The sequence below is a fragment of the Lonchura striata genome, chromosome 30 (assembly GCF_050655825.1).
Source record: "Lonchura striata isolate lonStrDom1 chromosome 30, ASM5065582v1, whole genome shotgun sequence".
Lineage (NCBI taxonomy): Eukaryota > Metazoa > Chordata > Aves > Passeriformes > Estrildidae > Lonchura > Lonchura striata.
The window spans coordinates 1,834,305-1,859,830 of NC_140732.1; the positions used below are offsets into that span (position 1 = coordinate 1,834,305).

General features: G+C 45.1%; 1 protein-coding gene across 1 annotated transcript; it reads left to right on the forward strand.

Annotated features, from left to right (window-relative positions):
- The first annotated feature begins 287 nt into the window (after positions 1–287).
- LOC146764947 (TOG array regulator of axonemal microtubules protein 2-like) lies at positions 288–8,049 on the forward strand. The gene is made up of 6 exons (XM_085563391.1): positions 288–389; positions 1,333–1,436; positions 2,840–3,044; positions 4,234–4,450; positions 5,505–5,591; positions 7,814–8,049. The coding sequence occupies exons 1-6, from the start codon at positions 288–290 to the stop codon at positions 8,047–8,049; spliced, it is 951 nt and encodes a 316-aa protein (XP_085419517.1).
- The last annotated feature ends 17,477 nt before the right edge of the window (positions 8,050–25,526 follow it).

Consider the following 25,526-nt stretch of genomic DNA (forward strand, 5'->3'; position numbering starts at 1 on the left):
TGCCTGTTCCCTGGGATCCTTTGATCCCACAGAAGCACACCCACAGTTTCAGAGTGAAATGGTATTTTTTCGTGGCCCCACATTCTCCTCTTGTCCCTTGTGTTCAGCTGACAACACTGTGCAGTGTCCAGTGAAGCAAATGTCCCTCTTTGCTGAGTAGGTAATGCCTTCTCTTGCAAGGATTGCACCTGATCAGTTTAAGGTATCAGCTGCTTCTGTTAACACTCTTCCTTTGTTCACTTTTCATTTCCTGCCTTCCTTCCTTCCTTAGGCATTATGGACAGGAGATGGTGAAGATGCTGCTGAATAATCCAAAATTTAAGAAGTTTTTGGAACAATCTCTTTCCACCCATGACCTGGAAGATATCCTGGCAAGAATTAAGAAGAAAGTAAGTGCTTGGCAGAAGCAGTGTCTCCTTTGTGCAAGTATTGCCACTGCTAATATGAGATCAAACATACTCGATGTGTCTTTACCTCATTCCTCTTCTGCTGCATCATTTTGCTCCTGGAATGAGCTGTTAATCCCCAGCCTGTTCATCTGCAGACCACAGAGGAACTGATATTATTTGGGAAAAAGTGGGGCTTTGAATTCTTTGAATATCACAAAGTGGAAAGGGAAAGAGGAGAAAATGGGTTTACATCCAAGGGCAAGGCCCCACGGGCTCTCCCTACTCTGCCCCCAGTCAAGCAGTTAAGTGAGAATAGTGCTTCTGAGGATAACAGTGTCTTTGCAAAAGACACCAGAAGTAGTGGTGCCAAGGACATTTCCAAATATACAAAAGATGTCCAAGTCAAACCTAATTGCTATAATTACTGTTGGTCTTTTGGGAATATCTTCCCTGCTGTCAAGCCTTGTGGAGCTGGAAGAGGCTTGGTGAATCCATCAGCATCCAGTGGAAAATAGTTTGTTTGTTTGGGGGGGATTTTCTTCTTTTTATCTACATTATAGAAGGGAGTGTGACTTTGTGCAGGAGCAGGGAGAGTAAGTGTTGAACCAAATAGTGGGCCAACCCCCAAGGAGTCCAAATCTGCTGCTTCCATTGAGAACACTCATTGCCTACCAGTTTGCATTATTCCCATTTATGCTCAAGAATAATGAATTTGGGATTTTAGACTGCTGCTCACTGCCGTATGATAGCACCCATAACCTGCCTTGGGCTATTGTAAACAAAGAGTTGGCATCACTGAATCTCTGCTCCATTTATTTCTGTAAGTTAGGAAATGTTTCCTTAAGCCTTGGTAGCAGTGGTCCTGGTTCTAACTTGTGTTTTAATCCAGGAATTCCCTATTTTGAATTCTAAAGATTCATGGAGTTTCTTGATGTCTTTGTAGGGGATGGAAAACCAGAAGGCTGAACGCCCATCTGTGAAGAACCTGGTGAAGAAGAGGAGTGACGGCTCAAAGAAGCCCCAGGCCACATCGCCTTCTAGCAATCGGTACTTTTGTCAGATGGGAGCACTTTTGTTAGATGTGACAAAGTACATGACATGTGCTTTACATGCCTCTTCCTCAGGAAAATCTTTCTGCTGGAGATGACCAGTGCCAGAGATTCTTTCCTTTCCCTACAAATGCTCTAGGATAAAAATTGTCCACTTCTGCATTATGCTGAACACAACTTCTCTGGAAGGCTTCCACAAAAACTGGGCAACAAAAGACACCCATTGGTAACAGCTCAGACCATCCAGTGCAGTGGCAAGGGCAGTGTTGTGGAGGCTCGGAGAGGGCCAGGTTTCTGCTGCCTGACTTGGGACAAGGAAATGCAACCAGGGTGTTCTTTTTAAATCCCAGTGTAGTCTTTTGTCTTTTTGTAGATGGGTGTTTTAATGAGAAGTCCCAGTCTTGAAACAAGATGCCATTCCCCAAAGATACAGTTCTCATCCATGTGGTTTGGCCTGGCTGATTCATGGCTTTTTTACCCTCAAACAGTATGACGTTTGAGTAGTAGTAGCAGTAGTAGTAGTAAGGGAATTCCTGAGCAACTTTGGCCAACAGGTGCCTCAATGTGGACTTTTTGTCTTGATATTCCTGTCCTTCATATAGTTTACTTAATGGACAGCATGTTTGGTTTATTTCCCCCTGTGCTGCAATCAGCGTTTAAGACAGGAATTTGGTTCTTGCTGTCTCTTCATGCTAGTGGCAGAGCTGCTTGTGCCTGTTCTCCTCTGATAACAGAGGGGATTTATTTAGAGCTGTCCCGCTCAGCGGTGGCAGGAAAGTGACCACATGTCTCAGTAGCATGGCTTGCATCTGCCCATGCTCATGGAAGAGACAGGTTGATCCAGGAGAAATGTTCCCAGTGGGTTTGTTAAGCTGTGGATCTGGTCTCTAGGGAAGCAAACAAAATGTGAGCGTAGTTCTGGCATGTCTGGCTTCTGTTTTTATCTCTGTTACTGCTTTTCTGGACCCTTCAGATACGCCCCTGTTCATCTGTTCAAATGCATCTGAGCTACTTTTCCAGATTGTCATGCCTGGTGTAGAGACACTTCTCCAGAATGATGTGTTTCCTTATTATAAGACACACACCTCCCATATGAGGAGGCATTTAAACTTGGAAGTAGCGTCTATCTTTCCCCACAAAGCAATGTGAGCAGTTCGCCTTGGAAGTCATCTGAAGATAGATCAGATGCAGCTCATCCTTGGTGTTTCTGAGTGAGCAGTGTGAGAATGTTACTTGCAGATTGTCTCCTGTAATGACTGGCGTGAGGCTCACGTTGTTCTTCAGAGCCTCATGATATTCTAGCTTGAAATGACATCACTAGGAAAGCTCCTCAAGATGTTTTGGTCACAATTAACTGAAGCTATTATTACCAACAGGTCCTAATTTGGTTTTATTTTCCAGGGTGGAGTCTACCTCTGATGGACGCCTCCTACACCGTGCAAAAGCCCAGGTCACGTTACCTCCAGCTGTGGAAGAGATGAAGCCGCTCCAGAAGCTTTACCTTCTCCTGGAAGCCAAGGAGTTTCAGACACGGATGGAAGGAGTGGCACTCCTCCTAGACCTGTCCAAAACCAAACCCCAGCTCATCTCCACTAACATTGTCCAAGTATGTAGGGTATCTTCATTGTTCCATTCCATCAGCTCCTTTCCCAGGCCTGGGGAAGTAAAGTTAATTCAGTGTGTCTTGGCAGGACATCCTGGCTCTTCGGGACAGGCTGGTCCCTCTTACCCAGAGAAATTGAATTCAGGTCCAGGCTTCAGGACAAGTTTTTTCAGTCCAGCTGTATTTGTCTGGCAGCTTTCTATATTGATGCTGTTGATCAGATGATGACAGAATTTCCTGCTGGTTTAACTGCTGCTGTCTCCTACTGCCAGTTGGGTTATGTGAAGGGAATCCAGCCATTGAAAGCAATAATGGCACTTATTCTCTGGACAAAAAATGGGTTTGAGTGGGGAAGAGATGTTTCAGGCTGGGTTGGTTTCAACTAAATGTTTTTAAAGGATACTTCTGGAAACTCCATCTTGTCTGGCACAGGCACAGCTCTGGCTACTCATTTCCATCCTTGTCCCTATTCCTCTAGGTAAAGATGGTGCTCACCCTTCTTGGGGGGCTTTTTTTTTTCTCTTTGGAAAAGGAGGAAAACAGTTAAGGACAGAGCTATCCTTTCTCCTCCCAGTAGATGCTTTTTCCCCTTCTTCCAGAAACTGGTGCCTGATAATGGGCTTTCAAGGGACTGAGCCTGCTCTAATGAGAGCTGTACAGCACATTGCATTTTAGAAGTCTACCTGTTAGTTAGAGAAATGGTCTGAGTCCTGGAAGAGTTGATCAGAGCCCTGCCCATCTCCAGACACAGGTTCTGAGACAAACAAAATAAAACCTAGATCTCCTCCAGCCATAGTTTTGGCAGAATCATAATTGCCCTCAGTACTTGAGGCAACTGTATAGAAACCCGGGCATTGTAAATATCAGCTTCCACTCTTGTAAAGCAAAGGTAGTCTTATCAGTTAATAAAGGGAATTGATTGAATGATTTATAGCTGGGGAGAAACATCATAGGAACTCTCCTGTCCCCAACTAAACCTCTTTAAAACAGATGAAAATCTTTCAACCAGCATGAGGTTGCAGAACCATTCCAGCGAGAGGCCCACAGGAAAACATTGCAATTGTGCATGCAAGGGCTGACCTGACAGAAAGGATCACTTTCACCTTTGACATTGCTGAGTGCTCATTTCCACACCCCCTCTTCAAACAAGGTCATTTTAATCAAGTTCTCATGTTATTTGTTCTCTTCACAGATTTTTGATTATTTTGACCTGAGACTATGTGACACGCATAAGAGAGTGAGGCAGAAGGCGCTGGACGTGCTGGCAGAAATCATAGGCCTCCTGGAAGATGCCCTGAGCCCCGTGATCATCCGTTTGGTGGAAGGAATAACAAAGAATCTAAACTCAAAGGATCCCGGGGTTCATGCCGCAGCTGTGAGAGCGCTGGAAGGATCCATTGCTCATTTAGGTGAGGCTGAGCCCCAGCATGGACTCTCCTCAACTGCGTCTCTGTCTCTGCGACACAAGAGAACGCTGAGTGCCTTGACAGCTGCTGTTGTCTGTGGAAGGCTCTCGCAGACACCCACAGAAGCTTTGGAGGTGCAGTCCTTAGGAACCAGTCCTCCAACAGGCTTGAATGTGATCAGCAATTCCCAAAAGTCCCAGGAGCCCTTGGCTCTGTGCTGCTGATCTGAAGACAAAGTCCTGGACTACAGCTTTGCTACAATTCAGAGGCAAAGTTTGCTTGGGCCCCATCTGACTTCCCAAATGAACAGCTTTGCTGTTGGCATGAAGGGACACCAGCCCATCAGAGCTTCTGCAGAGCAGCCACCTGGAAGGCTCTACATGATAGGCATTAGCTGCCTATTTTCCACCTTTCTTCTTTGTCTTCTTTTTTCAAAGGGGAACTTAGGATTCACCAAGTTCATTTCCTTCGAACAAACTGGTCTAAATCCAGCTGTCAATCATGCCTTGTTCCACATGTTGTTTTGCATGGGGCAAGGTGGCTCTAGCAAACACCTACATAGACAAGGGCTGCTCTAAATTCCTTTGCCACACAGATTGTTGTCAGCTCTGAAAATGCCTGAAAAATTGAGTGGTGAGGAGGCAGGTCTTCAAGGGGTGTTTCCACCTTCTCCACCTCAGCTGCTCTGTGAATTCATGAACTGCCTGACTCAGTGCCTTTCTGTGTCCCAAGGATGGAGTTCTTCCTTTTTACTGTGGGATGCAAAACCTTTTCAGTGCTTACATGAAACTGAACTCTTGAGGTGCCTGATGTGAAATGTGTTAACTTAGCTCCTGGTACAGAAGACAACTTTGGATTTTCAAATGTGAAAGGAGAGCTTTTCTTTTGGAACTTTTAACCCTGCCAAGTAGGCTGGCAGGAAAGAAGAAAAGGATTCAAAAATCAGCAGAATATGACTTTCTTTTATAAAATGGGATTGCCCCTGCCCTTTCCCTCCCCACTGTCCTTTCTGCTATGACCTCAGAAGAGTAAGCAGAAACGTGTGTTTCACTTGTAGATAAAGTATCACTGATGAAAGAGCTCAGCAACCAATGGAGCCAACTGAATGGCGAAGCTCTGCTGGCTGTCACGGAGTGTATCACAGGTATGGCCTCCCCTTCTAAGCCAAGAGGTCCTCTAGGGGATTATTTACAGGGAATGCCTGGGAATGGACAGTAGAGTAGCTCCGCCACAGCAGGAGGTGCTGAGCTTGTCCCTCCTGCCCAATACCCAGGGCAGGTGTCTCTGGCAGGTTTCCCTGGCTGCTGCAGAGCTGTGCAGCATCTGAGATGGGGGCGGCGCTGGGCCTGGGGGCTGAGCTCTCACGGGGACATCTCAGAACCCACCTCCAGGATAGGAAGGGGCTAAAAATAGCCCAGCTGGCTCCTCTCTTGGAGCCTCAGGGACATCTGTGAGCCTTTAGGAAAAATGGTGGCAAATGCTGTTTCAGGGGATCAGTTTGTTTTGTTCTCACAGAATTCTTGTTTTGCTCTTGGAAAGTTTTGAGGCTGAAGCATGCGGAGCCTTGGGGTCACAGCTTAGGTCAAAACTCACCACACAGAGTGTATCTCACTCTATCAGATACTCTGTTAGAGTCTATCACACTTATCCTTGCATGGATTTAGTGCAAGGCAGCCTTTGGGGGCAGAGGGGCAGAAGCAGAGTGCTGAGGCTGCCTGCCTGTGCTGTGAAAATGGCACTGCACTGAGCATTTCAGGCTGTGCAAACAGCCTCTTCCTGTGTCAGCACTGTCCACAATGCTACAAATGCAGCTGAGAATTGATTCCTCAGAGGAGCTTGCTGTGTCAGCAGTAGCCAAGGATTGGAAAAATGACAATCTCAACATACAGTAGAGAAGACGACTGATAGCCTTGCTTTAACTGGGGCTAATGGCACTGCTAATTATGCCAGCATCTTTAAATAGAAGGTTTCATAGTCTTTGTGTCTTCCTTATGAATCTGAACAGGGCATGTTCAGCGATTGGGAATGTCAAAGGCTCTTTCAAACCACTATCAAAGAGCATTTGAATCAAGTAGATCCCCAGGAACAGGGAATATAGTTTTGCAGTTATTTTGATCTCTTTTTCAAATAAAGGAATGAACAAAAATGAGGACTACTTTAGAAAGTGCAAATGTCCTCACTCAGGTTTAGTGGGAACAGATAGCTCTTTCTGAAGTTCTGTCGTGACCAATGACTTTATTTGCATTTCAACTCAAATGAAGTCTCATTTTGAAATGTGGACCATTACCCGTTTCCTGCTTAGCAGGATTGGTTTTGGGTACTTTCAGGAGCTGTTTCAGTGTTGATGACTGCTGGTGGATTAACAGCATAGAGAAAATGAAGTCTCTTCCACCACAGAATAATAAGTAGCTACTAGATAACTTTTTGTCTGATCAGAAAATAAGACTGGTCTCCCTAGCATTTCAGGTTTTAACCCCTCAGTCAAATCTGCCATGCAAGGAGCCTGTTGTTAGCAAATTTTTGTCTGTTTTTGATATAGTTCAGTCCAGAAAATGAGCAGAGAGCAGATTTCAGAGACAATGTGAGAAAACACTTGCCTTCTGATTACATTTCAGTCCCCTGTGTAGCATTTTTCTTTCTCTATGCCCCTATTTCAGTGCACATTGTAAGAAAAAATGCCACTAACATTTGGAGGGGAACTGCCATTAAAACATGAAGATGCTCAAATTCCATGGCAGTGGGGTCTGGGTAATTCCCTAAGACATGCTAAGGTTTGAAACAGCTCCGTGTTGAAAGGCACAAAAGCATTCTGCCAAAGACACTGGCTAGTCACCGATGTTTCTAAGGCAGCTGTCAAGCAGCTGCCATCTCTGGTGGGCTGGGGCTTTGAAGTGTGTTCTAATACTGCCCTTTGCTGTGTGCCACTGAGCAAAGGGGAGTCAGATAAGACTTCTGGCACTTTACATGGAAGTTACAAAATGGAATCACCCCCTTTATTAGAAATCACTCAACTGCCTCCTTACAGTGCATTTCCAAATCTTCAGTGTGGGTTTAGACAACTTCTAAATGGAAATAAAAGGCAATTTGATATTTCATTCATTGTTCATGCAGAAACAAATTGTGAAATAATTTAGTAAAAGTACAAAGTCTGCCACAGGGACAAGGCTCTGTTTGGAGAAATTAGTCCTGAGGTATTGGTGGTTCAGTTTCAAGGATGATCAGCGGCTTTGCCCGTTTCTGGATCATGGGGCTCTGTGTGCTATTTTGCTGATGTTAGCCAGAAAGGCTTCCAAGAAGCAAAGGCAGAGGTAGACCCTTGTTTGCATGGAGGCTGGTGGGTAAGAAGCTGTGCCTCTCTCCCGGCAGTGCTTGTGGAGTGGGTTTATGCCAGGAGCCCTGAAGTCGTCGAGCGCTACGCCCTGCCCGTGCTCTGGTCCTTCCTGGAGAACAAGGCGCTGCCTGTCCGAAGCGCCAGCATCCGCACGGTGGCCACCAGGCTTGCCTTGGCCCTCTACGAGGTGATGGGCACCAAGCTGAAGAAGTGTGCAGCCAGCAAGCCTCCACGCGTGCAGGAAAACCTCTCTGACATTTTGGGCTGGTGAAGGTCTCATGTTCTCCGGAAAGATGACAAAGTTCTGACTTGGACACCTCCGGATGTGACTTTATTTACGTCTGCCAAAAATGACAAAACACTAAGGAAGGGTGTGCATCTACCCCCGCTCTCTCCATCGCCCTTCATCGTCATGAAATGGGAGCCCTGAAGCAACTCCAAACAATGAGGACAATGTGAAGACTGAGCATGGCTCAGCCTCACAAAAAGGTGAGGGGGGAGCTGGGCCACTCTCTGGTGGGAGGAAGGCTCTTGTGGCAGCCCAGAGAGCCTGTGCACATTGCCAGGGAACAGCTGTGCCCTGCATGTGCCCCTGCAATCAGCTGTGCTCTGCAAGTGCTCAGCTGTGGGGCAGGGAGAGGAGCAGGAGGCTGCATGTGCAGCTGAGCCATTCCTGGAAAGCACAGGGCTCTGGGCTCCCTGCTGTCCCAGGGCAGCCCAGAGGCCAGGCTGTTCCTGTGGCAGCCCTGTGGAAGCGGGTCAGGGTTTTCCCCGGGCCTGCTTCAAGGGGCTGCCAGCAGCAGCATGCTTCCCTGCAGCTCCTTAGAAGATTCCAAGGAGTCTGTCCCATGAAATCTGGAGCTTTATATGCTTTAGGTTTGCACTGTGGCCTCTGTTACCCTTGGTCTCTCCACTTTGCAGATCTGACTGGTCGTAGCGATACCAAGAAGTTTTCTCTGGACACCTTCTATGTCCCCTTTACCACCAAGTCCTTGCCTGCAGTCCAGAAGAGCTCTCTTTCCTCCAAGCTCAGGAAGAAGCTACCCACCATCCAACAAATGTCTCAAGACTAGGCTTTATAGCATTTTTAGAACTATATAGAATTTTATTGAAATTTATAGAATTGAATAGAATTTTATAGATTTTTATAGACTTTTATAGATTTCTTTTAGTATAGTTAGAGATGTACATATGTTCTCATAGTTTTGAATAATGTGTTTTGACTTTATCTTTGAATTTTGATGACATCTTTTTAACTGGATGTGGAAAACCACAGACTGAGGTATTGTTTATTAAGATATATATATAAAGGTTAGGAAACGGACTCGTGAGAAACCACAGACGGAGGATAGGAAACGGAGTGTGAGAAAATACAGACTGCTTACAGACTAAGGTATTGGTTATGAAACGAGGATACACAAATAGCCTGCGGACACAACATTTGCAAGATAAAGAAAAATCACAAACACTTAACACCTGGGGACTGACGATACAAGATAAAGATAACCACAATTACGGCTTACGTAAACAGAAGGAAACTGCAAACAAAGGAGCCTGTCAGGACTTCATGGAAAGAACGGAATAAAAAGAAGACTGTTTAGACGAATCGGGACAGCAGAGAGGGAGCAGAGCCTCTCCGGCCGTCCAGCGCTGTTTTTGCTCATATCCTACTTGCAGTAATTAATAAAATTCTAATTGGATTATGATCCGTTGTGGCGTAAATTTATAACAATTTCTGGTGCCATGACTCGGATAAGGAACGGTGGGCTTTCGTCCTCTGGGGAGGCGCCCCGCGACATTTCGCGGCCCCGCGACCGACAGCTTACCCCACCTTACCGATGAACCTAAAGTCTAGGATAATGAGCAAAGGAGAGACCGGTAAAATCCCATAAAAATTCTGTGCATAGGAGTCCGGACTAAGACGCAGGACGCGTAAGTAGTGAAATTATTCACAGAGCGAAATTGTTCGCGGCGAAATTGTTCATGGGTTTTCCGTTCGGGCGGGATTGGGTTTCCTGGAATATAATGAATGAGAGGTTCGATATACTGAGCCAAGCAAGTGTGGACTCTTAAGTACTGCATTTTCCATCTCCCGCGAGGGACTGGGCCAGGAACAAGAGGAGCGAGTGTGTGTGTGTGTGGAGATATTCCAGAAGATGGGGGCGAAGGGCAGCAAGCCTTCAACTCCCATGGGAAGGGTACCCACTGTACCTAAGAATACCCCTCTGGCATATATCTTAGATAATTGGAGATATTTCCCTGGAACCCTAGGGAAAGATAAGCAAAAAATGATAGAATATTGTACTAAGATATGGGGAGGGAAGAAGATTTCAAAAAAATGTATTTTGGCCAGTCTATGGGTCAGAAAAAGATTGGGTGAGACAGCAGTTAAACCTCTGGGTAAATAATAAAAAACTCCTTAACCCGGAGGAGAGAACAAAGGTGTTGTTTTTACTGTGAAAAGAAGGGACATATAAAGAGGAATTGCAGAGGAAGAATCAGGGATGAGGGAACATTGAAAATAGAATAGGGGAGTCAGGGGCTCTATATCTTAGGGGACTGGAGTCATTATAAGCCCTTGATAAAATTAAAAATAGGTCCCCATAAACAAGAGTTCACCTTTTAGTAGACACTGGGGCTGAGAAATCAACTATTAAACAGATACCTGAGGGATGTAAGGTTTCCCCTGAAAAAGTACAAGTAATTGGGGCAAAAGGGGAACCCTTTAAAGTAAGTAAAATCAAAAATGTGGTATTCGAAACTGAAAATAAATTTGGAATGGGTGAACTCTTGCTCGTCCCTGAAGCAGAATTTAACCTGTTAGGACGAGATTTAATTATTGAATTACAATTAGAAATTAAAGTGAAAAATCAAGAGTTGGCAGTGTCTGCTTATCCTTTGACCGTGGATGATCAAAAACAAATTAACCCAAATGTCTGGTACTCTCCGGACACAATTAGTAGACTGGAAATGCCACTGATTAAAATCCAAATTTCCGAACCCCACATACCTGTGAAGGTAAGGCAATATCCCATATCCTTAGAAGGACGAAGAGGATTGAAGCCAGAAATTGATCGATTATTGGCACAAGGAATCTTAGAGCCCTGTATGTCACCCTTGAACACCCCCATTTTGCCTGTAAAGAAACCTAATGGGAAATATCGGCTCGTACATGATCTAAGGGAAATAAACAAAAGAACTATTACTCGGTTCCCTGTGGTAGCAAACCCATACACATTGCTAAGCAAACTAGGACCCCATAACTCCTGGTATAGTGTGATTGATTTAAAGGATGCTTTTTGGGTCTGTCCATTGGCAGAAGAAGGCCGTAATTATTTTGCCTTTGAATGGGAAGACATAGAGACCGGCCGGAGACAGCAATTAAGATGGACCGTGCTCCCCCAAGGGTTCACTGAGTCCCCTAATCTGTTTGGACAGGCCCTAGAAGAGCTCTTAACAGAATATCAAGTACAAACGGGGAATGTGCTGTTACAATATGTAGATGATCTGCTCATAGCGGGGAATAATAGGGAGAATGTAAGAAAAGAAACCATTCGACTCCTAAACTTTCTTGCACAAAAGGGACTACGGGTATCACAGGAAAAGTTACAATTTGCAGAGGAAAAAGTAAAATATCTGGGACATTATCTGTTTAACGGCCAGAAGATACTAGATCCAGAGCGTATTAAAGGAATTCTGGAATTACCTATGCCTGTCACTAAGAGGCAAATTCGGCAGGCATTAGGGCTATTTGGGTATTGTAGGCAATGGATAGAGAACTACAGCTTTAAAGTTAAATTCCTATATGAACAACTGCTTAAAGACAAAATACCCTAGTGGACTCTTCAGGATCAAGAGCAGTTTGCTAATCTCAAAAGGGAGCTAAGTCAAGCACCGGTTTTAAGTCTCCCGGATTTAAAACGGCCATTCCATTTATTTGTTAACATACATGAAGGAACGGCATTCGGAGTATTAACTCAGGAATGGGCCGGACAAAAGAAACCGGTGGCATACTTATCAAAGCTGTTAGATCCTGTGAGCAGGGGTTGGCCGAGTTGTTTACAGATCATTGTTGCTGCTGCCCTATTGCTTGAGGAAACAAATCGCATTACTTTTAATAGAGAAGTTGTCTTATATGCGCCTCATAACATCAGGGGAGTGTTACAACAAAAAGCAGAAAAATGGCTTACAGATAGCCGATTATTAAAGTATGAGGGAATACTTATAGAATCCCCTAAATTATCTTTAAAAACTACTGGAGCAGTTAACCCCGCTGAATTTTTGTACTCAGGAAAAAGTAATGAACCATTACACAATTGTTTTCAAACAATCGAACAACAAACACGCATTAGGTCAGACTTAGAAGAACTACAATGTAGAGAAGTATTATTCATAGATGGGTCATCACAAATAGTAGAAAGTAAACAATTGTCCAGATATGCCATCGTTAAGTAGGAAAAAAGAAAAATTTAAGACAAAAAAATTGACAGAAAGCTTAAGTATAAAGTGGGAATACCATACACCATGGCATCCACAAAGTTCAGGAAAAGTTGAAAAGATGAATGGAGAAATTAAAACTATTTTGACTAAATTAATTATAGAAACCAAATTATCATGGATTAAATGCCTACCCATGGCACTATTAATTCTCAGAACCAGACCCCAAGCAGATGTAGGAATATCAGCATTTGAAATGGTGTACGGAATGTCCTACAGAATTGAAAGCCCACAAACAAATGTTTTAATTAGAGACCGTGTGATTAATGATAGAGACCGTGTGATTAATGAATATGTTTCACAATTAGCAAAACATCGTAACCAGCTTTGGGAACATGGACTGATGGTGCAACGTCCCCCATTGGACCTAAAAATACACAACGTTAAACCTGGGAATTGGATATTGATTAAAGTGTGGAAGGAAGAAACCCTAAAGCCCAATTGGGAGGGACCTTATCTTGTTTTGTTGACAACAGAAACAGCCGTCCGGACTGCTGAGCGTGGATGGACTCATGCCAGCCGCCTTAAAGGCCCAGTAACGAGACCTCACTGGAAAGTAATCAATACCCCAGGTGACACCGAGATAACCCTGAAAAGATAACATAATGATAAAGACGTTATTTGATTTTTTTGCTGCATTACCTTTTGGTATAAAGTGTGTATTGCTGTTTATATATGCTATAATTACTTCTTTTTTTTATCTATTATATATAGAAGCGTACAAAGTGTGTTGAAGGAAATTGCTAAACATATGTAGCCACACCATAGTGAATATAGAAGGTATGCTGATGTAAATAATATATATGTACTCTAAATATATGAATTTGTAGTAATGATATAAACTATAATTGTTATCCATTTGCTTGTTTTAGGTACAAGGTATGCCAGGATAAATGGTGGACACACTGTGAAGGTGGATACCTTCAATATAATTATTACCATTCCAACAAACCAGTCCCCCTTTGTGGTTGAAATCTTGGCTATAAAGTGTAGAGGGGAAGTACTAACTGTGTCTTGCTTTGCCCCATTAGTTCAAGATGCAAAGTGGGAAGCCTATATAAAGAGGCAGAAATCCCGAAACAGCTGTTCTCCTGAAGAATTCCCTTGCTGCCGAGAAGATGATACCCCCCGTGACTCGACACAACCGAGTCGACGGGCGAGGCAGAAGAGGAACAAACCGTGGAGAAAAGAACCAGAACAATGGGACGCAGAGGCAGCAACGGCCGAACTTCCCCAGGATTGGTAAAAATATACTTAAATTGGCAAAATGGACAGACACCCTTTTTCCTGGTATACCGTTAGTCTTGATATTGACAATAACCCAAGCAGAAAGGGGAAATTCTCATGAACCATTTAAATGGGAATTAATATCTTGGGAAGGAACGAGAACAATAGCCACTTTTAGCAACCCAGGTCCACCTGAATTCATAGTAAAACTTTGTAATTTAGTACCAATACATTGTGAAAAAGGACCTCCATTTTATATATGCCCGGCCTCTGGACCGTCTTACTGTAATTATCCCAGACATTATTATTGTAGTTATTAGGGATGTGAAACAATAGCCTCGGGCTAGTCAGTAAAGGCTCCTGATAAATATATAAAAGCAACCTAGACTCCTAATGAATGTATACAGGAGTAGTCCAGGATACTATGTCTGAACTCCGGAAAAGGTTAAATCAACGCAAAAAAGATCATGAGGCGGGCAGGTCATGGTATGAAAATTGGTTTAATGTTTCACCTTGGCTAACCACTTTGTTGTCTGCCTTAGCAAGACCACTGATTATATTGATGCTGGGACTTATATTTATGCCTTGTATATTACGCTGTATTTTACACGATGTTAAACAACTATTTAACATAGCTAAACTACTTATTTTAACTACAAAGTCGGGGGCAAAATATAAAAGTGCATCTATTGATGAGGATGAAGATTGTTGTGAATGTGTTGTGCGACGTAGGGGCTACGCCTATTGTAATTGTGAAGTATTACCTTGTGAGTGCTATGATAAATGTTGGGATTGTAGAAAAAGCTTTATTTGCAATGCCGAAAGTGAAAGCAGTTTCTAATAAACAATAATGGGATAAAACAAGAAAATGAGGAAATTTGTGGAAAACTACAGACTGAGGTATTGTTTATTAAGATATATATATAAAGGTTAGGAAACGGACTCGTGAGAAACCACAGACGGAGGATAGGAAACGGAGTGTGAGAAAATACATACTGCTTACAGACTAAGGTATTGGTTAGGAAATGAGGATACGCAAATAGCCTGCGGACACAACATTTGCAAGATAAAGAAAAATCACAAACAACACCTGGGGACTGAAGATACAAGATAAAGATAACCACACTTACGGCTTACTTAAACAGAAAGAAACTGCAAACAAAGGAGCCTGTCAGGACTTCATGGAAAGAACGGAATAAAAAGAAAACTGTTTAGACGAATCGGGATGGCAGAGAGGGAGCAGAGACTCCCCGGCCGTCCAGCGCTGTTTTTGCTCATATCCTACTTGCAGTAATTAATAAAATTCTAATTGGATTATGATCCGTTGTGGCGTAAATTTATAACATGGATAAATTTTATTTTGATGATTTAAAAAACCAAAATAAATTAAACATAAATAAACAAATGGAGAATGTGAGACCAGGACCTGCTAGCCAAGAGGTTATGGGAGTGCAGCTCATTTGATGTGCCAGTGTGTCACCACATCCTTTCCTCGCTGGGCATCTCCTCTTATTCTTTTGCCATAGTTTCTTTGTGTCATTTGTGCTGCTCTCTGCTACTTGGTATTACAATGGGACCACCATTGACAGGTTTGGGGGACAATGGACCCGAAAGATGCTGTACAGCCAAAAGTGCCGGCTCCAGGGGCACAAGGGCGCCGTTGTGCTGCGGGGGACCGCGATGCCCTGAGCAGGGCCGATCCTGCACCGCGCCTTGGGCACCCCTGCTTTCAGAGTCTGCATAAGATTATAAAATCACCAGGAGAAAAGAGCATGAACCAGTTCTGCTATGGCAGTATCTCAAGGCTTTGAGGGAGAGGGTTGTGAGGGCCTATTAACTCACAGGGATGCACAGAAAGTGTTGAAATGGAAAAAATAGTCAAAACCATTTAGAACTGGGAAGGAAAATCTGAGACACTGGCAGCTAGCACCTCAGAAACACGTGGCTTTTGCTCCTATCATCTGAGAGCTTCCTGAGCAGGAGCAATTCTTTGAATTGCATCAGCGTGGCCATGGCAGGAAAGGGAAGCGAGCAGATGGATTTAGTTTCTCCTGCCACCCCCTGAAATCCCAGTTCTCATTTGTGTGCGCTGCGGATTCTGCATCAGGGGCCTGTGGCCCTGAGTGGGTGGCCGCCGCCTAAAATTTGGAACGGCTCAGGATGTCTCCCAGACCAAGCCTGCCACCAACTCAAATGTCTACTGCCCTGACAGTCCCAAGTGCTCCCTGCAAACTGAAATCAGCAACCTGGGGTGGCGATCTTTGTTTCACAGAGCAAATGGCCGCTGTTTGTGTTCAGGGGCCTGTGGCCCTAAGTGGGCGGCCAACTCCAAAAAATCCAAACAGCGCAGGATGTGTCCCAGGCCCCCCAACCTGCCACCACCTCGAACTTGCTCTGCCCTGACAGTCCCAAGCTCACCTGGCAACCTGACACCAGGAACCTGGGGTTGCGAGCTTTGTTTTCCAGGGAAAAGGGCCAGCGTTCTTGGTCAGGGGCCTGTACAGGGCCCTGAGTGGGCTGCCGCCTCCAAAAAATCCGACCGGCACAGGACGTGTCCCAGATCCAATGTTCCACCATGTCAAAATTGCTGCACCTTCCCCTGGCCTTGCTCACTCCTGCGCACCTGCTACTGAGAGTAAGTTACTGTGAAGCCTGGGTCACCTATTTTCACCCGGGAGAACTGCTCCAAATACACAGGAATCTCCAATATGCAGGAATCTCCCAGTATGCAGGAATCTGTGTCACCAGTGAGCAAGAAGACACTATCTAGACAGCACTGCAAGCCAGAGGAAACCTGATTCTAGGCAGCTTCCTTGCAACTGTCTCACTTATAATTGATATTTTATTGTTTACTTTGCAGACTTGCACTTATCAATGACACTTTGCTGCACGAAACAGCTGGAAGACTTCTACCTCCTTTGCCAAATCCTGGGGGAAACTGCGGTGATAAATGAGCCCTGAAACAACATGATTGATAGTTCTGTAGCCTCAAGGTGCACTGCAGATCCTTTTGTACAAATCAAATCTTGCTTAAGTCTCCTTAAATTTCTCAGGGTGACCTCTCTTCTTCCCTCTCTCAATTCTTGCTATGAATCACTGAAAGTCTACTTTCCTTTTTAAAATGTTATTTTAATTAAGGGTCATATATTTCCATTTATTTTCCCTTCAAGTAGCATTGGGCCTCAACCACTGTCAGCTCAAAGGGGACAGTGAATGTCTGGTCAAAGAAAACACTGCTTGTAAAGACAAGAAGGCTGCTGGGCTCCTGGCAAGTGCATGCACAGAGACACTGATCCATGTGCTGATGAGCTGCTCTCACTGCTCCTTCATTTGCAGAAGCTGCCAGTTAAAATCACAGCTGGAAACAAATTAAATCTGACTTTCTGACTTGCCAGAATGCAGTATCTTTGGTACCTCTGATGCCTTTTTGGCATCTAAGACACCTTTTTGGGCTACCTGAAAACAGAAGCCAGACAAAATTAAGGCAATAAAAAAGCATTTATATTTATTGAACGGCCTTCAGGTACATTTAGGGCACATGAAGCCCCCCCGGGGCTGCACCCAAAAATGGACCACGGCTCACAGGTTTTCACACTTTTAGAAGTTTGGGCCATTTGCATATTGAGGGTTCAGCTTCCAATTCCAGCTTCAGGTAATGAAGTCATTTACCCCAAGTTTGCTCCCCCCAGCTCACTTTTGTTTCCATCTCTGGGGGCCTGCGGCAGTGAGGTGTCCTTGACTGCCAGGCCTGGAGAGGAATTGCTGTGTCTGCCCAAAATGGGAAAGCAGCAGCTCACACTCTGTGTGGAGTTTGGAGTTGTACACTAAAGAACTGCAGGGTTAGAAATAGATGGAAAATATAAAAGCAGAAATGCTAAGGCATCACTTGTGGTAATGGAAGGTAACAATGGTACTGCAGAGAGCACCTGCCCAGCTGGGGCTTTACCTGCTGTTAGCAGGGAGTTCACAGCTGGAGCCCTAAATCTGCTCTAAGGCTACTTTGATGCTGCCATTCATTTCCAGGCACTTTGGGAGGACAGCTGAGTGACAAAAGCTTCAGGTTTCCCATCTGAGTGGTGACTCTCTTGTCTGGGCTAAGCAGTACATTAAGTTGCCTTGGAATCTCCATGTGGGAAGTGCCATATAGTGCCAAGTATTTCTATTGGTGCACTAGAATAAAGATTTATTAGCAAAAGCCAAGAAATCTCTGCAGCAGGACAAAGCCTCCTAAGTCAGCCTTGCAGCACCACCCTGGGGCTGAGAAGTCCTTCAGACTCTCACAAGTGGGAGTTATCCTGGTGATGGGAAGAGCAGTGTTCAGTGAGAGGAACCCAGTTGGTTCTGCTTTCAGGGACTCTTCACTGAGCCCAGCCACAGCATGGATGTCCATGAAGGCAATGGGTGCCCTGAGTTACGTTAGTTTTTAGGAAGATTCACTGCATAAAAACATTGTGAAGCATCCCAATGATGCCTCAGGTTTTAACTTTTCTATTTTTCACATTCCGGGCTGCTTTAGTGTGTGGGTCTGGGCTTCGTATTAGGGGATGGTGAGCCCTCTGTACAGAGCAGAGAGACAAAACAATTCCTTCTCTAGCTGGGGACCAAGGACAAATCATCCAAATCTCAGGCCCAAGGGCACAAACAACGTGGGTTGAAGAGAGAAAAACAAGCAGGATGGGACTTCACCGGCTAAAGCTAGAATTGAACAATTGACTCCAATATGCAAATGGAGCAGAAGTGATCAAAGTGAGAGACCCTGTGAGCAGTTGTGCATTTTGTGACCATTTTGGGTTCACCTCGGCTGTAGACATGGCTGGAGTCTTGTACTGCTCAGGGTGTATCCATTGAGGCCTTTTCATAAATCCCTACTGTTATAAGTTGAGGCGAATAATTTGATTCAGCCTGTTAAGATCAATTAATAATTTTATTAATTACAGCAAGCGATAGCAAGCAAAACAGCGCTGGGTTCAGCTGGGAGCCTGGCTCCGCCAAAAGCTGACAACCTTTCCTTCTCTTCAGTCCCTTTTTATCTTGCATGTGTGGGGGTGATGAGTCTCGTTCCACCGTGGTTATCAGTCCCAAAAACAATGGATTTCACAAGTGGGGTGGTGTGTCTCCTTCCACTGCGGTTTATCAGTTTTCAGCAACAATGGGTTTCCACTGCGGTTATCAGTTCCAGCCAGTCCTGCAAAATCTTTCACAATCTTTGTTTGTGGTTACCAGTCAAGCCTGTAAATTCCATGTCCCGACTTCCCCCCCTTTTATCGTAATTTCATACTTTTGATGAACAAACAAGTCAATGCAGTTTCTCACACCTACTTTATTCATTAACTCAGTCTAGCCTCTGTTCTAGGGCAGCCTTTACAAGGCATCAGTTTGGTCAGAATTACATACTAAAAACTCTAAAATTCTACTTTTGCACCCTGTGTCAATTCACCTATTACACTACTCAAACCCTTTTGGCTTGTAATTCCTCATACAGTGTTGGCAGCCTCTCCCAGAAAGTAAAACCAAAGCCATAGGTGCTTTTGACTTCTTGCCAGGGTCTCCGAGCCCCCTGCCAGGGTCTCGAGACATCCAGGGCAGCCAGAGGGATGTCCTGGACTCCAACAGTAAGATCCTTTGGATCCTAAGTCATATTATTTCTTCCCTAGCTGTGAAATGAATGGTACCTTTAACTCAATGCTGTATATACCTACTAGTAGTCTCTTTTTGTCTTTTTTCCTGAGTAGTATTAGTTTGTTTTAAGCCTTATGTCTGTTTTGTGTCTATTAAAGAAAGAATTCATTCTCTAACAGACTGTGTCAGCTATTCTTAAAAAACTTGTGAACCAGAGTGGGTTTTGGGGTGCTGGCCACCTCAATAAACTTCCTGCCTGCTGCCAGAGACCTGGGCAAGGAACAGGGGCTTATCTAAACCCCCACATGCATTTGTAAAAGTGAGTCCCAGCTGGCCCCAGCTCACCAGGCAGCTGGTACCGCTCTGCCCCGCTGACACCTGCAAGGGCAGCAAAACCCACAGCAGCAGTGCCTCAGCCTGGCCAGAAGGCACTTCTCACACCAGTGGCTTTATTGGGGTGCAGGTATTTTGCAGCAGTTCCAATGCCTAGCTCCTCCTCCCTGGGCAGAGCATCTCACAATGGGTCATTATGAGTCACGAGGTGTGTCCTTAATCACCTGCTCCTGGACAGTGTTATCTCTGAGTCATGGGGCAAGGCATTGATGGGGCTATTAACAGCAGATAAGGAAAACTGCCCCAAGGCAACTCCTACTCAGATGGTAAATAGGAAAACGTTTTTTTTTTTTTAATCTTGCACAATGGCCAATACAAGAGGGCAAGGAAAAACTTTTGAAAGAATCTTGGAAAACACTGCATGAAAGGTATATTTTCTATACCTTAAAGAATTCTCTTTAAACAGCCCTGGTTTTCCCAAGCTCTTTTCCCAGCCAGAGCAGGAAGTGCTGCAGGGCCCAGCATCCTCTTATGTCCTACCTCCATGCCTACAGCACTTCTGTCAGCAGGCTGGCACTGAGCTGTGTCTGGCAGTCCTGCTCTGAGCTGCTGATGGTGGGAGCAGCGTGTGCTTGGTAGGGAAGAGGCTGTGATCCAGGGTTTCCTCTGGAGAGCAGCAGGAATGAGACCTGCAGCCAGACTGGGGCTTCTCTCTGTTGTTATCATCTCTGCACTGGACACGCTGTGATCAGCACCGCACCGACCGCTTCTTGGGGCCACTTCAGTGAATCGTGTGGCTGTGTGACAGCAAGAGTTGAGTGTGTGCCTGGTGTGTCTAAGCAGAAATAGGGAGCAAGATAAAACCAACCTGAGCTCCTCATTTTGGGGAAGCCTTTAATAGAGGTGCTGAAGGGAATGTCTTTCTCCCAAAAAGCCAGGGAATCTCAGGAAGTAGGAAACTGGACAGGACAAATGTAGATCTGAACCAATGTGGTTAATCAAACATTCTCCCCTTATTCGAGATAATATAGTATTTTATATAAGCTTCTACATAGTTTACAGTTACAAAGACACTCTGATTGGCACACTAACATTGCTTACCTTTTCCTTAAGGTACTTTTCACACTGCAGCTCTACTCTAATTCATGCTCCGATAGCTGATTACTTTGTAGGTACCTTAACATAATTTCTAACTGTGCCACTACTGAATTCTCACTGCATCAAAGGCTTCGAGGCCCCATCAAGGCTGCTTATCAGGCCTAGTCTGACTGGGTTGCTCAAACCTCATAATTCATGTCCTCTTTCTCTCAAAAATGCTGCAACACTCCCAAAGCCATTTAGCTACAGAATTGGAGGGGGACTTGCTGAATACTCAGGTGAGAAAGTAGGAATGAAATAGAGAACATATTGAGCTGCAGCACCTCCTTGTATGACAGGCCGTTTTAGGTAAGAAAGGTGTGTGTTCAACCATTGCCAGGTCAGAAACACTGCTTTTTCAGAGCAAAACTAATTGGAATCATCTTTGCAGAAACGGCCTCTGGCTTCTGCATTTATCCATCCTGTGATGACCAAGAAGCAGAGGATTGAACAAGAGCCCAGCAGTATCCAGCCAGCAGCTGCTGGCCGCTCTCCTTCTTCCTTGGACCTGCCTTCCACATCCTGCTCAACTTTGAACCTGGCTCCAAGTGTCAGCTCCATTTCCACCTCCACCCATCAGTTACAAGAGATAGATAAAATTCGGACTCTGTCTGGAATCCCAGCGCCTGTCAGGGTGCAGGGGAAGACTCCCAGCTCCAAAGGTGAGAAAACAGACTTAGACAGGGGGAAAGAATCCCATCCTTTGGATTTCGATAAAATGCCTGCCATGAGCAAAGCCAATGAGATGAAAAGAGAGTGCAGGACCCAAGCAGAAAAGGAGTCACACAGTCCAAGTGCAAAGGGTATGAAACTGATGGACCACTTTTAGATATGCTTCCATTTCATTTTTTACTGGAAATTGGTATGTTTTTTTAGTCATATCTAGCCTCCCATCCACCGGCACCTCCAAGTCGTCCTCATCTTCATCCCCAAGACTGTCTTGGTGTCAGGGAATGTCCCAAACCCAAAGATGCAGCCCTTTGCACTTGGCCTTGCTGAATCTGATGAGGTTCCAAAGGCCCCACTTCTTGGTCCTTCCAGATGGCATCCCATGCCTCTGGTTTTGGCAAACTTGCTGAGGATGCACCTAATCCATTCTAGAGGATGCATTTGCTGAGGGTGCACTTAGTGTCATTCTAGAACATAGCTGAATGCTTGAGCTTACAAACTGGGGAAATCATATAAAAGCAAAATGCATAAAAATATTTTTTCATCAAAACTTCCCATCCAGCATCACTCCTTTACCAGCTTTTAATGACTGTTTCTTTTTAATGCTTTACATTTGGATTCTTGGAGATCTGTAAATGACGGACAAATAGAGGCTCAGAAGTCTTGGTACATCCTTTTGTATCAGCTTCCTTGCCTTCTCCAAACCTCCAGTTTGAACTATTTGTTTCTGGTTTTCCCTCTCTTTAGGAGAAAAAGCAGAGGTCAGAGGAGCCCAGCAAAGCAATTCAGGTCCTGTGCCTGAGAAGAAGAGGATGATGTCTGTGAGACTTGCAGACATTGACTGGAGCGGTTGCGCTGCTGTTTACGGCCAACCCTACAGGGACAGGGTGATTCATTTACTTGCTCTGAGGGATTACAAGGAGCCAGAGTTACTTGCTCGGCTGCAGAGAGATGGAGTCAGGCAAAAGGACAAGGATTCCCTTGGAAAAATCCTTCAGGAGGTGAGATCGTGGAGCTTGTGCCACAACTTATTCCATCATGCTATTCTGCCATTCATAATTTTACTACTTCCTCACCTGTTTAAATTAGAGACTTTTCCAATACTCCTTTGAGTTAAGTTCCACTGGGATGTCTTTCTCATAGGCTTTCATAAAATGCACACCCATTGAAAGATGCAGTAAATCCTTCCTTCCTTCTTAAATATTCCCCATCCACATAGGCTTTTGCTGAATAATGCAAGCATTAATATACCGAATAGGACTATTTCCTCTTTAGCTAGGAAAAAGCATCTTGGAACCTAGTCAAAGGACTCCAATTCAACATGGATACACTTTCAGTTGATCCTACAGTGACTTTAAGGAACTGATTCCCTGAACCTGTGAGGTTTGTTGCAGTGTTTGTCCTGGGCAGTGGCAGGGATTTTTCACCCTGAAGACATTCACAATATAATGGGAGCCACGTTTTGCCATCCCAACTCAAGTAGCCCATGTAGGTTTCTGTAGTTTGCATATATAGGTGTAATGAACATTTGTTTTCCAAAATGTCTTCCTGTAGGTTGCTGACCTGAATGCAAAGGATAATTCCTTCAGGCTGAAGGAACATCTGTTTCAAACCCTTTAGACTGATTGGCCTGGCTACAGCAAAACTGAGAGAGCGAATTTGAAGTTAATACTTTCTAGGTAAGTTCAGTCCTTTGGGGAAGGAAAAGAGCCTTTTCAAAAGAAAGCCCTGGGAAATGAAGCCTAGGTTCTTAGAATATGCTGAGGCAGCAGGGACCTGCCAGAATCCTGGCCCAGCACAGGACACCACAAGAATCACACCAGGTGCCCAAGAGTGCTGTCCAAACACTTCCTGAAGCCTTGCTGCAGGGACCACTGGGCTGGGGAGCCTGTTGCAGTGCTCAAGCACCCTCTGGGGCATGAATGTTTTCCTGATATCCTGCCTAAAGCTCCCTCAACTCAGCTTCATGCTGATTCCCGGAGTCCTGGCACTGAAGATCTGCAAGGAAAGGATTATGACAGTTGATATTTTGGCCTTGTAACTTGAAATATTGGACCATCCTTACAGAAAAGCAGCTCCATCTCAGAACCCCACTAGCAGCAGCCAAGCAACATCTCCAGGGCCTTCTGAGAGAGATGCTCCAGCAAGACCTGCTCAGGTATTTTGTGCATTTTTAACATTCTGTACTCTGTATTAGGTTTCAGCAGACTTGCTGGTGGTATAAAAGCTGTGATGTGAATGTGCCGGACCAGTCCTAAGCATGTTTTGCCTCAGACATTCCAAGTGCTGTGACAGGAAGATGTGATGAGAAGAGAGGATCCAGCAGAGGTGGAGCAGCACTGTCCTGAGCCACATTTCTGCTCTGCCTGAAGACTTGAGCTCAGTCCCCACCCTCAACTCATTCCCTGGAGGAGGCCTCAAAGGGCTGGCTCTGCAGGGAAAATCTCCTGTACATAAGAGGCTGCAGCAGGTTGGGGCAGATGGGGCCCTCTCGCTCTCTTGTCCCTCTGTCTCTCTGTCACTCTCATTGCTGACTCCAGCTCTGCACTATCCACGTGGCTGCACCAACACAGGAGCTCCAGAATGGTGATATTTCCTCAGTCCCTCCTCTGCCTCTGTTTCTCTCCTCCCTCACTCTGCCTGGGCACACATGGCTGTCCTGTTCTACTCCATCCTCAGGTTGGAAGTTTGCTGGGGGTTTGGGGAGCTTGTGGCTCTGTGTTGTGGCTTGTGAGTCAGCAGCTGTGAGAAGGTCCTTGGGAGGAGCTGAGAGATGATTGAAGGGCACTGAGCAACAGCGAGGGCTTGCTGGTAACCACTTGTGACACTCTCTTGTACAAATTCAATGGCTTGTTAGCCAGCAGCTTTTGAGTCTGCGCAGCAGGTAGCCTGCTGGATTTAAGACAGCTGCTCCTAAAAGCACAAGAATTCCTTGACATGTGGCTGCTGTCTTTGTTCATCCTGATGAGAATTCACAACCAACCGTCACACCCTGTACTCCTGAATTCTAAGAGTGAAGCACTAATCTCGTTTTTAACACATAAAACTCTAAAACAGCCAGGTGCCTCTTCAGTAAATCATGTGGATGTTTGACAGCAAAAGCTGAGTCTTTTCCTGGTGTGTGCAAGCAGAAATTGGGACCCAGATAAAACTTACTGGCTCTCCCCTTTGGGGAGGTTTTGCTGGAACTGCTGAAGGGAGTGGCTGCTTCCCAAAGCCTTTTATCAGTAGACTTGGAGAAGGACTGGCTAAGTCCTAAGATGAGAAACTAGGAATGTGAAAGAACAGATATTTACCTGGAGGTCCTCCATGTTTGACAGCTGTTTTAATTTAAAGAACATGTGTTTTCAGCCTTTGCCAGTTCACAAATCCTGCTTTTTTAGAATGGGGGCAAAACCTGACTTTAGTCAGAGATTAATGAACTGTTTTGTTATTGTTGTAGAAACAGCTTTGGGCTTCTGGCTTGACCAGTCCTGCGATGAGCAAGAAGCGGAGGATTGAGCAGTAGCTCAGTTACCTCCAGCCAGCACCTGGTGGCCACTCTTCTTCCTGGGTGCTTGCTGTGACATCCCATTCTACTTTCTACCTGTCTGCAAATGTCGGCTCCATTTCCCCTGCACCCTTCAGGTTCAAGAAAGACACAAATTTTTGAGTTCTACCATGACAGCACTTGTGTGTTGAAGACTACCGTGTCGAGAAAGATGTGTAGAGAATTTGGGAGGCTGAAGCAGTACTGTCCCTTGGATCTCCATGAAAGTATCAATGTGCATCTTTTCCTAACTCCAGTGTGGATAACGGTGGAGTAAAGATTTGATGATTAAGCCTCTGCATGAATTAAGGTGCAAGAAAGACCATATTCCAGAGTCAATAATACAGACATTCTTTAATAGTAAATGTCAGCTAAGGAGGTAGAAAGCTAAAGGAGGATATGGGCCAGGTGGGGAGAAGTGCTGAGATGAACACCGAGGTGGGTCAGGCCCGGATGGGCCCTCCCTTCCTGCAGTGCAGCTGCACAGGCTCAGCTGCAGCAGTGCTGCTGCATCCCCTCATCGTATTTGCAGTGCAGGAGGGGAGGGAGAAATGGGTGTGGGTGTGTGTGGTATAAAACACTGGGAATTGCTCCCAGCTTGTCTCAGAGCAGTGATGTTGGCAAGGGCAGGCAGGCTCCTGCAGCTCTGGGGCTCTGGGGCAGCTGTGGCCTTTGGAGCAGGCAGGGCCTGGGCCCCGCTGGGTACAGCCAGGGATGCTCTGGGGAAGGCTGAGGGC